We start from the raw sequence: 19,604 nt of genomic DNA on the forward strand, positions 1-19,604 counted from the left end.
TTGTATGGCTAAATTGTATCTTATGAAGGGTAAACTAGCAAAACTTACACACATTTGGATACAAAAATTAAGAGATAAACTGATAATGACTGACATCAAAATATAAACCTGGGCAAGAAAAAGCCACAAGAAAGAAAATGGAAAGTAAAACCAGATGGAAGATGTAAAGCTAGCTACTATAGGATTTATGTTGAACTAAAGCGAGACACCCATGAAAGACATTAGAGCAAAGCACACGTGTTTAATTTCAGATACAAAGAGGTCAGTTTCAAACAGGAAAAACAGAACTGCAAGGTTTTGGAGTTACCAGCTGACTTCCTTTGGTTTGAGAATCCCCAGGGATGAGTTACAGATAGAAAATACTATGGTCTCAGGAATAGCATGGCCCACAGAAACTGAACAGATCTCACATATTCTCCAAAATAAGAGAGGACTAAGAGGGAGAGCAAGCAAAGACAGTCATGGATGGGAGAACGGCCTGTCACCACAGCAGGATGCCACTTAGTGACATATGAAACTGCTAAAAGGACTGGCAGGGATTTGCAGATTGAAATTTAAACAGAGGTCATTAGTAACTTCGATGGAATTGTGGTGAGAGCACAAGGTGGAAAGTACATTTGGGAGCACATAAGACGAAACAGAAGGTGAACTAACATCAAGTTTTCAGGAAATTTTAGAAATGAAAGGAATACAGCACTCACTGGCTTGGTTGTTGGATGAATACATGTGTACAGATCTAATTTTTGATATGCAGACTGACTCAAATTTTGCCTTAAATTGTGAATGGAACAAAGCCAAACTGCATAAAATAAGAACTTTCACAGGTATTCTACTCCAGATAAAAATCACTAGAAAGTCCAAGTTAGATCAAACTTTGGAATATGTTTTGGAAGATTCATGAGGTAGAGGAAGCCTTTTGCTGAGCCCACCTTACATACTGATAAAATGAGGCAACGAGAAGCTTTACATTTCACTTTTGAAACTAAATTCAGAATCTTCCTTGTGCTCTGTTAACTGTCACAGTTCAGTTATTAAACATCCCAAACACCCTGATCCCAGGCTAATTCAGATATCTAACAGCCTTTTGATAACACCTGAAGGTAAGATCATACTACATTTCCAGTGCATTCTGGCCAGATATTTAGTAATCTGCATTTTTTTCACTGTTGTATGTTTGTTTAAGCACTAGATATAGGAGCAAAGATACACAGGATTGCAGAAGAAAATCATTCTCCAGGCTGGTTGTTCTTTAGGCTTAAGCAAGTTGTGATAAGTCTGTTAGAAAAGTGCTTTGCAAAGAAATATAACCCACTCCCACCTTAAACTGACACACTGACAAACTATGGTACTTTGAACATTACAGTGCCAGAGGATCGTGCATTCGTCCTGTCATTATTAACAGCACCCTGATGGTAAATTGGGCTCAGACTCGGAGTTGAGACTTGCTTTCCAGGAAGAGCCTACAATACCACAAATAAGACAGAGACAGACCATCTGTGACCAATCAAAGCAAGGATGGCAGGTGAGTTTGGTACCCCTAAGCACCTGTCACCTCCAAATCACAGACCATAAGGGAAAAGGCAATTGCAAAATAAATACATTGCACCCTCAGCTGAGGGGCTGAAACATCAATGTCTTAAGGATACTCCTGAACATTATTACTGGTGCAGAAGCAACAGAACATCTCATCTGTCCAAGAAGAATCACCTCCAGAGGCAGAGAGAAACCAACGTATATGTTGATAATTAGTTTCCTAACCAAAAACTTCACAATGCAGCTGATCCCTTTGGAGAGAAAATATACAGGAGATTGGAGTGCAGTACCAGCATTTTTATGTGCTCTTGGCCTTTTTCATTTCTTATTCGTTCCACTACAGAACTACAGTATGGGTTCAATATCTAAAAAGTCTGCTTGGCTATCTCCTGTTTTTGATGTTCTTTTACTGGCTAGCTGCATTGTCAGAGATGTCCATAACATTGGACTTGAAAATATTAACTAGGTCTCTCTGTAATATAATGAGCGTATCTGCAACCAGAATGACAATTTCAATGGCAAGTTGGTAAATAAATCAGATTAATTACCTAGTTCAGGAGTTTTCTGCCCCATCAACAGATGCCATTACTGTTGCAAAGGAAGAATAACTATGTCCCAGTCATTGATAATTTGTTCTAGCACGGATATGCAAATCATTATTACTCATTTCCTCCCCAGAAAAATCACCTCAGAAAAGCTTTGTTATGGCCTATTCATAAGTAGTTTAAACAATAATGTTATTACTGTTAAGAATATTCTCAGGAATGTAAAACTGTCATCCTAGGAAAAAGAAAAACCTCAGCAATTGTTCGCATGTTTCCAATACAGGTAAAATGACAGGAAAATGAAAACGTCAAGACTGAATTTCTTTTGATATTGTGATCAGTTTTAGGGAGGAATTCACTGGAATTGATAGAGTAAAATGAGTTTCTTGTATTGCACCATCCAAAAAACATTAATTCTCCTGGCAGTCATCCTCAAGTTTCCTACAAGCTAAATATTTTGCACACAGAGTTAAACAGACTGAGGTTACAAATGCATTTTGATTCTGCCTAAGCAGCCTGGGAGAGGAATTTTCCACTTTATACTGCTGAGAAAAATGGAGATGCTGTAGGCTACAGTGTCTTGTTCAGAGGAATGAGGTGGGGAGGATAGGGCATTAGGCACTATTATACTCTAGGGAAGAAAGAGCAGACAGGGGCACAATGGAAGCACTTCATTATATTTTAAATGGGAATAGTTCCAAGGATAGGAAAGCCTGTGGTGCTTGTAAAGGATTAAGCAGGGTAATGTGCTTTTTAAGAAGACATAAAGAGGTATGTAATGTGATATGTTTAAGCCTAAATGATTTTCTTGGAGTCCTCAATGAATGTTTAAGCAGGCATGACTTAGGCCTTGGTAAATCCCCTCTGAATAAATAACTTCCCTGAAAATAGAGATTCCTTTAACGGAACGGGATGTATATTTCATAACCTATGCAAAAAAAAAAGGGAAATCAATTTGAGATACATGAAATACTTAGGAATAATAAAGGAAAAAAATAAAAGGAGACAAAAGTGACTATTTTCTGGAATAATCCAAGCATATGCAGGAATACAGATAACTCTCCAACTGTTTTGATTTCACAAAGCAGGAAGGCCAACAGCTGAATGCTTCTCTTGCTCTGATATAGATCTTCAACTGCTTTTTGTTTCCCTTTGAGAAGAGACAATAACCTACAGAAATTAGAAAAGTGCCTGTACTCTTCAGGCTTTCTCCAGTTTGAGGTATTCAAAACTGCTGTCCTTTCAAGGTAAACCCAACCAGCTGCTGTCTAACAGGACCTGATATACATGTGTAAACTGCTGTTCACGTGGATGCTCAATGATGTGTATGCATTTGATTTATGAGAAGGACAGAAGCAATATATATCAAACATCAGAAACTTAAATTGGCACAATTTTCCCATTCTTTTTTTCTTCTCTGCCTTACCCTCCCACCAGGAAAAACAAGTCAATGCTGCAGACATTCCGTTGCAAAATGGGATTTTATAATCATTGTCTTTGGGCTACAACTTGCTCTCACTTGCGCAGGTGACTACGACTTGCTCTCACAGGCACCAACTTCTCCATGAAGTCTCTGGTCCAGCAAATGCACCATCTTGCTGAGCAAGAAATAATACGCTGAATACATCAGCATTTGATCCCCCTCCTCCTGTTTAAAGATACATTCTACTGCTACTTTCCTCCAAATATTTGAAGAACAGAAATGAGATAAAACAGTGGGATTTGAAGATATAAAAAAAATGCTTGGTTAAGCCTTTTCAATATCCTGATGCCTGACTGTCTAAACATGTCATCTTGTGATGGGTACTTGCAAACTCTGTTCACTTCAGAGAGAGTGCAGCAGGGCCTGGACATCCCACTGTTATGTGATCCTTTCATATTGGTTAACAAAGCACAAAGGGACACCCAGTAGTTCGTTTTGTCCAGAACTATAATCTGGTTGTGTTAGTGGCCCCAGTACAGCCTGTTAAATTCATTCGAAGCTCCGAAAAGCAATACAAAGTATATATACAAGCAGAGAGGACCCACCAATTCCTTCCTGTAAAATGTTGTCTTTCAAACTATTCCACAGATCATAGTCCCTGCCTTTTATCAATTATCTTTTGTAAAGGATACCACCCATAAAGCTGGTCAAGCACTAGAACAGGCTTCCTAGGGAGATGGTTGATGCCCCATGCCTGGCAGCATTTGAGAGTCACTTGTATAATGCCTTCAGTAACACAGTTTTAACTGTTGGTTAGCCCTGAAGAGGATGGGTAGTTGCACTAGGTAATCTTTCAAAGACCCTTTCAACCTAACTGTTCTATTCCACTCTACTCTAATTTCCCATGCCTAAGAGTAGCTTTTATCATCACATTAATCTTCCAGCTGAGGGAGAAGTATCTCAAATGACTCCTGAAAGGGACAGCTTTAGTGGTATTTCTTGTGTTTGCTTGTAAATCAACAGAACTTTCTTCCTGAGCAATCCAAATATGATCTCCCAAAAGCTTTCATGTGAACAGCAGTTGGCAGATAACCTTTATGTCTGTTCTTCCTGTAAGGGAAAAGGAGAAGAGAAACTGCACACGCATAGGTGGATATGTATATTCTTTGGAATCAAGCCCTTAGGTATTTTAAAATTGGAGTGTCTCTGGCTTGCTCACATACTGCAGTTTGGTTGTTTGACATCACTTGCAAGTGTTTATTTCTTGAGAAGCAGAAAAATGGGAACCCAACAAAACCCAGACAGTTTTGATGGTGTAGGTTTTAAGACAGCAACTGCCACATTTCCAGGAATTAGAAATCAAAGATTATAATCCAGAATTACTTTCCAGTATGACACATCTGTTGTTTTTCCAGGTAAAAGCAATTTCTCAACACACTGCTGACTGTATTGAGTGCCATGCTTAGTGTGCTCTGCTTTTTGATTCTCCTGAACCCTCCAGCATAATCTGGGAAGGAAACCAGGAAGTTCTTATAATACAAGAGGAAAATCCTATCTTTACCAGCTCTTTGTAAACTGAGCTAAAATGTGTACTCTTAAAAAAAAAAAAAAAAAAAAAAAAAAAGCAATTTTATCCAGCCAACAAATCTTCAGATTGTTGTCTTTTTTTTTTTCTTGTTTTCTCAGCTTATGCCTTTTTCTAAAGGAGTTTCAAAAGCGCAACTCCCCACTCACTCATACTATTTTGTCCTTCACACCAGAAAACATGATACCAGTTATACAGAGTGAACTAGTGATTGTTAAAACTCCAAACCACCTTTGTTCCTTTGTGGTTCCTTTATTACCAAGAGATAAACAGAGTTTCAATCATTCTTTTGAACATAGCCTTTTCTTTTGAGTGTTTGTGTTGTGTCAAAACACAGAAATTACATGTTGCCCTGGCAAATGGATTCCAGTGAAAATGAAACACAGGGTTTGCTCCTGTTTTTAGAAGTCTTTAAATCAAACTTTAGATAAAGTACAACTTCATGGATATTTGCCCTGAATAATCAACACATTTTCAAATTTAAAATAAAATCTGCAAAACACAGTATTGACAAGTTTGATTTTAAAACTTAATGGGAAGACATAATGGTAGGGATAAAAGTTTATACTTTGACACCCATTAACCACTATTCACTTACACTGACCTGCTTCATGAACTACTGTTCTTATAAATGCCCTAGCTGTTAATCGAAAGCAAGGGAGGGAAACGTTACATTCACCAATGTTCCCACAAAGATTGACTCAAATTATGTTTCCTCAGTTAAAAGCATTATAAAATTCGTTGATCATTTTGTTCTACCCTCCTCTCTTGAAACATATGTGATTCAGACTTAACAGAAAGTCAAGATTTTCAGTGTTGGAAGCGTACAGAAGTTAATCAATGTCTTGTATCAAAAGTGCTTTGAACTTTGTACAGTACATTGCCATGCATCTTCTGGCATTAGCAGTCCAGTGATCCTATACTCATTTTGCATCCTGACAAATGCTTTCATCTCTCCTACCTATAAATCCTTTTCAGAGTGAACACTCTAAGTACTTAAATTTTAAAACTTAGTTGAAAACAAGTTACCTCACTGAGAAGTCCAAATCCTCTATGCTGATACAACGGGCTTGCAAAAATTGGTACAGAGCATAATCATTATCTGGATGCCAGTTCACTCCTAACAGTTAAAAGCAACAACTAAGCAAACCTGGTGTTTACAAGTGAGTCTCCAAATGAAAAGAAGAAGCAAGTCACAACAATACCTTTTGAATGCCTGCAGTCGACTCCAAGACATTGTTCTCTGACCCATTACTTCTGTTAATCATCCGCCACATTTGGGAATACATGCTGTCCCTCTCAAAAGGATTCATCCCTTTCACTCGAACGTGTTCATAGACCGCAGAGTCCAAGACAGTGCCATAAGGAATATCCGTCTGCCTTGAGAGATCCTGGAGAGACCTTAATTGTTGGTACAGAAAAGAGACATAGGAGACTTAAAGCTACATTTTCAACAGAAAGATACTGCAGGCAAGAAAAAGGCAATGTATAAAAGAATGGCTGTCAAGCCAGTTTTTTTTAATTGTTGTTTTTTTTTTTTTTTTTTTTTTTAAGACTACCTGAGTCTGAGCATTTTTGTGGTTTAAAAATACAAAAAGGAATATGAAATGAAAGGAAGGGGTGGAAAAAATGAAAATGAGTGAAAAGAGAACAACAGGGGCAAAGGGGAGAAAGAAGTGTTGCAGTCTCTCCAGCCACACGTAGCAGATTTAACTGTGTTAAATTCTCTTAACGGCTACACTCACCAAAAACAGCTTTCTGAGCTACCAGTTCATGTGGCAAAGAAGAGCTTTTTGGTGCAATTCCTGTGCTGAACAATGCACCCGCCACACAGAGCAGATTGCATGCTATACAATTTTCAGCAATGAGATGATTTCTCCTACAGTTTCATGAAATGCCTCTCTATTGTGGTTCACGTTACTCTGACAGATTTGCACTACTTTACATATTATGTAGTCTCATTTGTTCCCTACAAAGAGAAAAATATAAACCAGTTTAGAAGCTTCTAAAACACCTCAAATACAACTTTGTCAACCTTGCTTTGCCCTTAAAATATCTATATCTATATATCTATATATCTATCTCTTTACAGTCTTTCAAGTCTCCTTACCTCCTGGCCTTTATTTTTCTGTCCTACAGAATTACTCTCCCATACCTTTGTTTCTTAAATGGCATTTCAAAATAACTATTAAAATACATGTAGTGCCTAAAATCCATTACAGCTTTCCTGGTACAAATTAACTTTGTATAAACTGCATAAATCTAATGGATGATACCTAAAGACAAATCAAGGATCTGAGTGCTGTCTTAAAGCAGGTTATAGCAAATACAGCAAAAAAAGCTCTTTGCAGCTGCAGAAAATGCAAAGTCAACGGTAGGAAATTCATTAAAATCCAAGATGCATTTTTGAAACAAGTAAATTCAGAGGCTAGAAAAAGGATATTGCATAGGGGAAAAAATATGAATTCTTAAATGTCCCAGAACTGACACCAAAGACAACACATCTTGAAGGATATGTACACCACTAAGCATAACAGAAAGGAAGAAAAGGAGGAAGAAATTGATAGAGCCCAATGGCAAGGTTTTAAAGGTTCGCTGAGTCAAAGAGAAATCCTTCGAAATTCAGATATATAGGCAAACAAAAGCATCTAACAAGAGGTAAATTCTTAGTGGATAACATATAGCAAATATGTGAGAGGGATAAATAAAAAAATTAAAAATCTATTTAAAAATCTAAAATCCTCTCCTCTATCTCCAACAAGAGGGCATCCCTCTTCAAGAACACAAGCAACAGGAAAATGGTAAAGAATCAGTACACATACAGGATTATCAAATGAGATCAAAACAGCTGTGAGATGAGGCTTTTACTGAAGCTGAGTATATTGGTCTCTTACTACATAACTGAGATTTGCCCTTTTCTGGGGAAAAGAAAAAATAACAGAAAAATGGGAGACTACGGTAGTCTAATGTGTCAGGAGATTCCTAAATTTATTTGCTGGCAGACAAATTTACTCATAAACAAAATACTAGACAAATAGATGAAAACAAAACAAATAAAATTTAAAGGTAGTCATTAGGTAGGTTTCTTCAGGGAAAACAACATTCATCTTAAAAATTACTAGAAAAAAACCTAAAGATTTTAAGAGGTCTTCATCAGACAGTATAAAGAAGGGGGAAGTATGGACAGGTAAGAAGGAAGGAATTTAGGTAGGGATTGCTTGGGAGCATTTGACATAGAAGTCCATGGGACCCGAGCGGCTTCACAAAGTGCACTGGGAGAGCAGACCTTATTTCTTGCAAGACTGCTCACTATCACCTTAAAAATGCAATTGAGACTGAGGGAGATCCATCCCCCTCATTTTGGAAAAAGGACATAACCAGACCGTCTTCAAAAATGATCAAAGGTGTGATTTAGGGAACTAAGGCTGCTCAGCCTTGATTCAATTTCCAACCGACAACATGGAGTGAGGTTCTCCTGAAGCACGTTTCTGAGCATATGCAGGAAAAAAAGCTGACACAGGTTTACTAGGGCTTACTCAGGCTTAACCAACTGGATTGCCCTCTCCTTTAATAAAATGACTGAGTTTGTGGACAAGACCAGCACAATGGCTGCAAATTACCTTAAGTTTAGCCAGCATTCAGTACTGTCTCCCAAAATATCGTTATATCTACTTTACGTTATTAGGCCTGGCAATGCGGAAAATCAAATGACTGAAGGTACAAAGCTAGGAGGAGTGGCTGACAGACCAAAAGGCTGTGCTGCCATTCAGTGAGACCCGGAGGTTGGGAGAAGAGGAACCTTAGAAGGTTCTGCAAGGGCAAAAGTAGAATCTCACACCCAGAGAGGAATAATTGCATGCATCAGTACAGGTTAGGAAAGGAGCTCTGCAGAGAAGGACGTAGTTGTCTGGGTAGTGAACAGGCTGACCATGAGCCAGCAGTGTGCTTCTGCGACCAATCAGTGCTACTCTGGGATTCACTAAAAGGATCATGGCCAGCAGCAGGATGAGGGAAGTTATCCTCCATCTCTACTGTACCCTGGTGAGGCTGTATCTGGAATACCATGTAAAGTACCAGGCTTCTCAGTTCAAGAAATACAAGCAGTTTCTAAGAGAGGCCACTGCCACGGTGACAAAGATGAGAGGCTTGGAGCATCTCCCTTATGAGGAATGGCTGTAAGATCTGGGACTGATCCACCTGGAGAAGAAATAATACCTAAAGGGTGGTGTCATGTGGATGGGGCCGGGCTCCTTTCAGTGGTATCTTGTGACAGGGCAAGGGGACACTAAATTCTGTATGACATGAGGAAAAACTTATTTTGAGGATGTCAGAGCACTGAATTAGGCTGCTCAGTCTGAGAGTCTGTGGAGTCTCTGGAGATACTCAAGACCCATCTGGATGCTTTCCTGCACAACCTACTTTAGTAGGGAACCTGCATTAGCAGGGGGATTGGGGGCATTCAAGGACCTACAATTCAGTGTTTCTGTGAGTTCCCGACTGGATAATCATGCTCAAAAAGTAGTAGTTCGTGGGTTGTATTACACCTGGAATCCAGTTACAAGTATAACAAGTACAAGGGAATGCATCTCTATCAATATCCTGGAAGAGGTGAGGAAGCACCCTGTTACCAGGTTGTGGGTAGCATGACATAGGCACCTCAAGGACAAAGCCTCCATTCAGATGAACCTAGAAAAAACTGGAGGAAGAGGCAAACAGGAACACTGAAATTCAGCAAGAAATGCAAAGCCCTGCACTGTGGTAGGAATAATGTTCTGCAACAACCCACTCTGGGACGTGGCTGTCTGGGCAACAGCTCTGGAAAAAGGCATTCCAGTAGACAGAAGCATGCCTTGCTGAGAAATACTTATTTTCACCATTACACAAAGTGTTGTGTAAAAAGAAGGTGCATCACAATTGCACTTATAGGCTACATATCTGTCAAAAGCGTCACTAACAAAAGGCACTAGACTAATGCAAGACGCTATATTCATCCACTCTTTGCCAGTGCTGCCGCTGCCAATATGCTTCTGTATCTCCTGACAGTGCTCAAAAGTGCAACAATCTGTCACAGGATACATATTGTAATGTCTGGTAATTGTTGTGTTATTTGTCATACATATTACTAGAAAAGTACACAGAAAGTATTTATTGAGTCCCCAGTTCCTAACACCACCATCTAGCAAAACTGCAATCATTACTGGACTCTGTATAGCTACATAATATCTACTGTAACAAGCAACAAGCGTTTTTCTGAAATATAATTGTTAACAGGTATATAAATGATACATATAACTGCTGCCACAAACAGCACAAAAGGAAAAAGAGCTCCTCTCTATATCTAGCAGCTGTAAAAGCAACCTTACTATTTTCATGTGGGGAAAAAAAGCTAGACATAAGCAGCTGGTCCAGAGGGGTACTACAGAAAAGCATGGAGGAGTTCTCATTTTATCATGGAGAAAGAAGTGAGAGTGCCATCATACCCAAATGGATCACCAGCAGAGAAATGACAAGGATGATTATGTTGACGCCTTCAAGAAGGTGCATCCTAGATGTCTATTCTGGCATTAACTACAGCCTGCAGCTCTTCACTACTTGGTGTTCTATACTAAAACAAAGGATGCCTCTCAACTTCCCTGTTCCTCAGCTTTGCACATTGTAGGCAGTGCTCTACACTGAGAAAATAACAGTAGCTAGATGACAGTAAGATGGGTTTAAACTCTACAAATGCAAAAAATGCTGAGGCCAGCTGAAAATTCCACTCACTGGTTCACTCAGTCCTATGCTGAGGAGTGAAAAAGGTTTGCAGACTCTGAAATGCCGGTGTGCTCACTGCTGTGCAGACAAGCTGCAGACAGGGAAAAGACTTATCACACCATTGACTACATCCCCTCACACAAACATGCCCAATGGGATCATAATATGTATGACCTATTTCAGAAAGTGAGTTTTAATAACCAACATCTCCACAGACTTCCACAACGACATTCACAACCTAGCAGCCAAGTTATTGCAAAACAAAGAAAAGCAGCAAACCTTGACAGAACTAGTAAAATTATTAAACCATAGAGGTTCCTTCCTAAGAGAAAGATTTTTCTTTTGCCTCCAGCCTGGTTCGCAGGTTACACATTGCTTGATGTACCTTTATTTCTGGATTAAACAACTCATTCTCTGTTCAGACAACTACACTTAGTGGAGTCAAATGCTAAGTCTCAGTGTGTTACACAGCTTGAACACACAATTGCCAGATGAGACCTCAATAAGGAAAAAATTCTAGTGAAGGTGATGTATTTATTCATACTGATTATTCTCTGATGCAGCATTATCTGCTTCGGCTGAGGATTTAATTTTGCAGTAGTTTTACCGATTTCAGTTCAAACATCTGCAAAGCAAAGTAGATGTAAGATATGTAAGGGTATTATAAGCCCACATTTTAATAAATTCTCTGTTTGGATTTCTTATTTCAAAGCAGTATGATGCAGAAACTGTCAGGTCATGACCTGATAAAGGGGCATGACCAGCCTTGGGAGCACATGTGCAAACAATTCACTTGGGCAATGGGAAGGGGTGAATCCAGGATCTATTCCTAACTTCATTTAAGGGCTGGCAACAAAAGGAGAAGCATACCTACTTGGAGGCCACCTCCTTTCAGATTTCCAGTGAGCCATGATCTTCAGAAAGAATAAGCTTATAAACTTATTACTGAGTTTATTACTGCCCTTCCTGGGTAATCTGATACTAATTAAAGATAACTCTACCAAGTGCCGCCTATCCACACATACAGTAGCAGGAGCGTTTAAAATCTAGTAAAAAGTAGAATTTGAAAAATTGCTATGAAGCTAAACATCTGTACCTAAGCTTGCATTTATACAAATTCTACTTACAAGTAAATGACCACTCAGTGCAATACACAAGCTACAGTTGAGTTTATTTTTGATTATCAGTCATGAAGCATTTTGGGGGAAAAATATTATGTGCTCTTTGTTATATTTTCTCTAATTGTAATTACTGAGCCAATACAAACATTATCCTATACCGATTAACAACGCAAGGCTATTCTGAGGATGAATTGAGTTGAGGATGAATTAACAGCAGTTGTGTATTTTACAGCATTTGTTGAGTTTGATTTTTCTGCACCTTAATCAAGCAGTAGAAATCAATTTACTACAGATTAAATACTTAACTAAAAAACCTGTCTCTACTTTAAGCTCACAGAAAAATATTTTCACATTGAGTTTTACTTAAGTTTATTTTCCCTGGGCATATCCTCTTCCATAAACTCATTCTAGACAGAGAATTGATAATATGTTGTTCATGCACGTTAGCTAAAGGTGTTTGTAAAACAAAAAGCAAAAAAACCCGATGAAAATGTAGAAAAATGAAAGATCATTTTCACAGAGGGTTAACTAAATTCCTTTTTATATGATTACATCTTATTGAAGTCGGAGGCTTGGGCATGAAAATTTCTTCGTAGACCTGGGTTATAGTTTGTTTTAGGCTGGCTGTTACTAGAGTTGACTACTTCACAGCACTCTCTGCAAGGAACTTGTCATTAAATTTTAGTTTGTTTTTTATTTTTTCATTGCTTAGGTACAAGTGCTCATTTGCTGATAAAGTGTGCATTTTTCTTCTTTTCCTATTACATTCAGGATTAATTCATAGGTGACCGTAGGAAAAAGGACATAAGAAGCCAAGAGGTTTTTGATTGTTGGCAGTGACATCTGTGTCAGAAACTAAAAACATCACCTGCTAGGCAGTTTAGAGATCTGGGTGAACCATGCAGAAGGAGAGGTTAAGGAACATTGTTTTTCTGAGCAAGGAAATGCCTACTTCAATTACAGTATTCTTGTGTAACACCCTTTGCTGAAAATATGTAGGCCGTCACATGGACCCATTTGAGCCTTGGAGATATCTTAGCTTAGTAAATTGTGGTTCAGGAAAGTTGTTGTGAGAATTACTAGGCAATGTAAGCATGACCAAAGGCAAGCTTTACTGCCACACTTCTACTATTTAGAGGTGGAGGTCTCACTTATCAAACAGGATGTACAAACTGTGTCTTCGAGAACACAACATGAACTTCCTATTTTACAGAAGATACAGACTCTTCCCTGTACCATGTGCAATCATACATCTTAATCAAACTTCCTCACCTTCAGCAGTGGGCTAGATTTAAACCTAAACCTGAACCTAATCCCATCCTTTCTTACAACAAATCCTTTGGCTTCTCTGAGCCCCAATTTCTCTTCACAATTTCAATGCCTTTGGGATAGTGGTGACTGCTTACCTTACCAAAGGAAGCAGTACAGTATGAGCGCAGCCTGTTTCTCTGCCAGTGGACTCTTGAGTTGCGTCACAATTGAATGACAAAAACACTATAATGGAAAATAGTGGCTTGGTGATGAAATTCACAGCATCTTCATCTAGAAGAAATAGCTTGAGTCCTCCTAACTTATTTGGCACTTGCTGAGAAACTACTCTTGATTATCATTCACTCATGTTACACTTCAGACAGTGATCTAAAGATCTAAGAAATATCAAAGTTACACTTTTCTTCACTGCCACAATGCTTTGGCATTTGAAATACCAAACAATGGCTGTCTTGATTTAAATAAGGTCTGAAATGTGGATCATGTGTGAATAAAAGATGCACTAGGAAATTCTTCATTACTTGCACCCCTATATTCCCAATCCTTACCACTGGAATTATCGTTACTGTTGCTAATGGTATTAAGAGTCAACATTTATTTGGAAACCACAATTTACAAACCGTAACAAATTTAGCTCAAATTTATCAGTGGAACAGATAACAATTCCTCCAGTCACAAATGAAGTTACACAGCAAAGAGCTACTTTGATATCCTCTGGGGAAAGAGTCCTTCCTGGTGCATTGCCTAATAACATTATGTGTGCTTTTCTTAAAATAAGCTTCTGGATACTCTTTAGGCTCTGACTAGGAAAAGTGGCCCCATCATAACAACAGCCAAAAGAGGAAAGAGTTCCATACAAAAGCTGGCTACATATCCAAAAGCTGAAATGCAGTAACTGCTGAAATATTTCATGGAAATGAAGCGTGCTGTGGGCTGTTCAAGTCTTCCTTTCCTTCATAAAAGATATCACAAGGACAACATGCTGTCATATCTGGTGCTAGCTAGAAATCTGAAATGAAAACCCATTAACTACTTGCTACATCTGCACAAACCCACTGACTTTAAACTCTTTCATTTTTTTTTTTGGTTTTTTTTTTTTGGTTTTTTTTTTTCAGAAGCTGACTGAATAGCATGTACTATGAGCAGAATCTGGTTTATTTTCTTTGGATGCTTAAGCTCATCCCCATTCTGGCCCTCTAAGTTCCCCAAGGTACAATTTGATCTGTTTTAAAAAAAAAAAAAAAATAGAGCATCAGCCTTTTTCTCTGTTGCTTATTCATGTTTCTCAGTTTGCAGTAATTCAGCATGGTAAACAAACATCTTCTCTGTTATGTGTCGGTTTGAGTTCCAATTTCGGCAGTTTTGTAAACTAAAGTTTTACACTCCCATCATAGTTAGGATAACTTCATTCCCTAATGGATACTTAACACATCTAATTACTCTATTTCTAAGCTACAAGCACTTTGATAAATGTTTGTTCTTTCGCTTCAGAAGCTTTCCAGCTGCAACATTTTCTACTGAATAAAACATTATCAGTGACTTTGCCTGTAAATAACACAGCACAAACACCAATGTAGTCACAACTGTATATAATCATCTCAGAATTCCACTGGGGGTTTTCTAGTGACATCATAATAAACGAAATAAATAAACTAAAATGCTGAAGATATATTAAATTATAGTTTGGATATATTTAATGCATATTACATACGATGAAAAACCTCAGATAATTCTCACAGCAATTTAAGCATTATTTTTTTAGATTACTTCAAAACCGTAGGAGAAATAGCTTCAAAGCAGGATGCAGAAGATTACATATTCATAAGGAAAATCTGAATGACAGAATGCATCTTCATTTATTTTGCTTGCACAAAAACTCACGTTGCCACCCAGTCTACATCAGTGTCTCACACTGTACTGGGAGCATTTCAAAGAGACTGCGAACAGCTGAAGGTTAGGCATCAAGAACTTAAGTGATGAGACAAAGAGGGTAAGAAGTTGATTCAACAACTGGATTGAGGAAACTGAGTTTCCCTTAAAATCAGTGTTGAGATGGAGTATTAATCTGTTATCTTCCTGGAAAAAGAAATACAGCCAGAAGTGCCTCTTTACTAAAGCCACACTGTACTTTCCCAAAGAAGGATTCATGGGAAAGGCTAAGTTGGTCACTCTTGCATATCTGGGTATGCATAGCCTCAAGATTAGTGTTCAAGAATAGTGTTCTATTGTAAAATGACCAGCTGGTCCTTGGACAGCTTGGCTTACTGGTGTTTCTCTGTATTTAATAGCCTCTGATTTGACCCAGGAGGAAGGATTTAGGTGAGTGGTGGGACTTACAGCAACTTAGCACACTGTGTGCTGAGGGAGAGAAACTGGAGCACAAAAAGGAAAAGAAGAGAGCAGGACACTTAGAAAGATTTCTGTGGTGTGGAGGGATGAGATGACTGGGGGAAAAAGGGATGGAAGAATACCACAAAAAGATGAAGATAGTTGTGTTTGGGAGGGATGAAGAAAAAGAATCAAAAGACAGGGTAAAAAAAGAGAACAACTTGTTTGATTTGTACTGAGAGCACTCTGAAGTGGAAGTTGCGAAGACAAACAGTCAGTGATTTTTTTTTTTTTTTCCTATTACCACATTATTTGCCTTTGCAAAAAGGTGAATCAGCTTTGAGCTCCCCACACTTGGAAGAAGCGCTAGGTCCCTCTTGTTCAAAGAGTTAGAGTACCATTACTGTACACTGCACTTGAACAGAAAGCATAGCCTAAAAACACATACCAGTAATTTGTATTTTTCCACTTCAGATATTGATACTCTAGTCATCTCAAACTCAGTTACTTCTTTCAAAACATGGTATGTGTACATACATATGCATGTCTATGTGCCACTGAATAGTATGTGCCAGAAGTCAGCAATTCTGATGTTAAAGTGTCTCCAGAGGGGAAGTACTATGGAATACTCAAAGGCTTTGTTATACTGTTTCATTAGCTTCCGAACAATTACTGAGGAGAGGGTTAACATTTTTCCCCTTTCTCACATTTAACTAGAACATTCATACCCTTCCATGTGTACATATATATATATATATATTTATGCATCCTTCTTTTCCCTCAGTTTATCAACTTACTGGATAGAGTTCTCAATGCGCGTGATGGTGAGGAAAGCAGCTAGGTTTGCTGTGTAGGAGGAAATGACAATCAAAGCAAAAAGCCACCAAGCCCCCATCATCAGTCGTGTTGCCAGGGTTGTATAAGGGACTTCTCCTCCTGTGGGAAAGAAGGAAAAGCGAGAGTTGTAATTTGGCAGAAGGAAACCCAGATTTTCATTACTCAAGCTGTGTGCAGGAGACCTCGGGTCAGCAGGGTGCTTGCTTTCATAAAATTAGCAAAATCTTTGAGTCGTGCTTTCTACGCACTGAAAGTAGTAAAGGAAAATCACAGTCAGCTATCATTATCATATTTAATCTGCTTTGCTACTGCATCTTTAATTGCAATTCATCTGCCTATCCTATTCAGTAGTGGAAGTCTCAACTTCAAGATCTCAGAACAAAGAGAAGAATAAATTCTTAAAATGTTCTTTCCTTAGACAGCTTATACACAGGCCTTAATTGAGTTTTTCTTGAGTTCTGTGGAATATGAAGTTAAACCTAACCCATCAAAACACAATTATTTTTCACACTTCTGTAGGCAAACAGATGCTCATAAGATCCATACATATGTGTACCACTTGCTTCTAGACCACCAGGACTTGAAAAAAGATCACGTGCTGAAAAAGAGCGCAAAACTACTTTGTGTTCCCACAGTAGCTTTTCCATGGAATTTAAACGGCATGCAAACAAAACATTCACAGCAGTTAAATCTACCAGTGCTTTGGTGGCTCACAAGATCTGAGATGCTCACTACAGCCTGTGCGGACAGAGCCCTTTTTAGCAAACCATGAAAAACTTTATATGTTATGCAAATAGCTGCTCCCTCTTCCTCTCCCTTTCTCCCTCCCTACTCATCACTTTAAAAGGTATTCATTATGTTCAGGGAGTTTTCCCAGATGCAAAATCTTATGACTTGACTGTGTAACAGAATGCATATGCAATGCAGCTTGTTATAGATTCAATCACCCACAAGTGTTTTGTACTTGATACTTCTGTAAAAACTTCTTCCTTTTTTCCCCCCACTAAGTAAATTTATTGTAATTCTTTTTCCCCATTACTCTTACCCTAAATAGAAGCAATTTTCAGTTGTGAACACAACTTACCAAGACATTTACTCAGTTCTAGAATATGACACACCACCTTGGGGACTCTGCATCACCAAACAAATATGAAGCTTTTATTCTACCTCAATAATGTGAAGTTCTGCCACAAGCTAAACAGTAACTGATTTCATTTAGTTATATTTACAGTATATAAATATTCAAATCTTTGCCTTTTAAGAACTCCAGCTTTGAAAGAAAAAAAAATCTATTATCCCTCTGCAGTCAGAAATAAATTTTCTTCTATCTCCCAGATGCCATGTAATTATCTTAAACAAGAATCTTCCAATCAGGTCAGGAGCTATTACTTTAATATTAAGACTTTCAAAGATGAACATAAGCTTCAACACCTAAAGATTTGTTTGTTTTTTTTGTCTCCTGCACAAGTTTTAAGCAATTTTTAATAGAAAGTCTCCACTCCACAACACTTGTTTTCTGAGATATCTTTGGAATATTTCATTTAAAAATGTTTTTCAATTAAATGAAAAGAGGTTTTATCAATTCATTTGAACAGACTGTTTGTCCTTTCAACTTTCAGGTGCCAATCCCTGCAGATAATCTTTGTTTTAAGTTGAAATGGGTAGAATGAGAGGAGAAACCAATGATCTCCTGGGCATCCTTGCATTTTCATTTTATAGCTTAATGAGTAGTTCTCATTTTAAGTTCTCTTGTTTTTTATTGAAGTGAAGTATCAGAAAAGAGAGGACTACTGAAAGTCACACACCTACCTCCTGGGCACAGCTCAAGTTTCCAACTGATGATGCTGTTCAGCCAGCAATTGTAAAATCTGTAACAGATCCCTCAGTAATAAAGTTTGCTTTTGTTCATACAGTCAAGTTTCACACACGGGGAATGGTCCCCACCATTCACTGTTACCTTTTCTTTATTAATACCATTGTTAGCAATGGACTTAAAGTGACAGTCAGCGTTGCCTTCCCAGGTTGTTTAGTCCAACCTAATATGCACTAATACCTTGTGTATGAGCAGTCAATAACTGAAAGTCGAAGACAAAGCTTGAATGTGACTACAAGAAGCACGGAAAAATAATTCAATGCTCAAAAAAAATCTTTGCACTGATACTTCTTAAACCATTTCTAAAGCAGGTCTCATGCTGCAGCTGCGTGGGAAAATGATCTCAAATCATTATAGGTAGCCGCCTCCAACTCTCCCAGTGAAAAACAAAACAAAACTTAATAGAATCATAGAATTGTTTGTGTTTGAAGATCCTTCGAAGGTCACCTAGTCTAACTTCTTGGCAATGAACAGGGGTACCTACAGCTAGGTCAGGTAGCTTAGAGCCTGGTCCAGCCTGGGTTTGAGTGTCTCTAAGGCTGGGACATCCACCACATCTCTAGGCAGCCTATTCCAGTGCTTCATTACTCTTATGATAAAAAATATTCTTCTTAATATTCAACGTAAATCTCCCTCTAAATGTGAAACCATTTCCCCTTGTCCTATCACCACAGGCCTTGCTAAAGAGTTGATCTCCTTTCTTATAGCTATTTGCTAAGTTCTGAAAAGCTGCTCTCGGGTCTCCCTAGAGCCTCCTCTTCCCCAGGATGAACAGCCCAAGTGCTCTCAGCCTGTGGTGTTCCATCCCTTAGGTCACTTTTGTGGCCCTCCTCTGGATGCATGTGCTCTAACAGGCCCACAGCTCTCCTGTTCTGAGGATAGCCTATCTGGATGTAGCACTCCAGGTGAGGTGTCATCAGTGTAGAGTAGGATAACTTCCCTTGACCTTGCGGTCACGTTTCTCTTGATGCAGCCCAGGATACATTCGACTATTTGAGCTGTGAGGACATTGCTGGCTCTTGCTCATCTTGCTACCCACCAATACCCCTAAGTCCCTGTGAGCAGGGCTGTGCTCTGTCCTAACATCCCCCAGCTTCTATTGGCATTAGAGAGTTGTGATGACCCAGGTGCAAGACCGTGCATTTGTATTTTTTTGAACCTCATAAAATTTACCTGTGCCCACTGCTCAAACCTGTCTGGGTTCCTCTAAATGGCATCTCATCCCTTATGTGTGTCAACCACACTACACAGCTTGGTGTCATCTGCAAATTTGCTGAGGGTGCACTCAATCCCTATGTCAGTGTCATTGATGAAGACATTGAAGAGCATGACTCAC

The 19,604-nt window shown here is 38.6% G+C and overlaps 1 protein-coding gene across 2 annotated transcripts in view; it reads right to left on the reverse strand.

Moving 5' to 3' along the window:
• The window catches only part of GRID2 (glutamate ionotropic receptor delta type subunit 2), a 685,769-nt gene that overhangs the window by 82,291 nt on the left and 583,874 nt on the right, over positions 1 to 19,604 (reverse strand). For both annotated transcript variants that reach the window (XM_042812758.1, XM_042812757.1), the window contains 2 exons: positions 16,356 to 16,494; positions 6,292 to 6,487 (listed from right to left, as the gene is read on the reverse strand). In XM_042812758.1, the coding sequence (XP_042668692.1) occupies positions 6,292 to 6,487; positions 16,356 to 16,494 (335 nt within the window). The remainder of the gene's footprint in view (positions 1 to 6,291; positions 6,488 to 16,355; positions 16,495 to 19,604) is intronic.

This window comes from Centrocercus urophasianus, unplaced genomic scaffold (assembly GCF_019232065.1).
Source record: "Centrocercus urophasianus isolate 14NV4802_14NV808 unplaced genomic scaffold, USGS_Curo_1.0 seq_13, whole genome shotgun sequence".
NCBI lineage: Eukaryota > Metazoa > Chordata > Aves > Galliformes > Phasianidae > Centrocercus > Centrocercus urophasianus.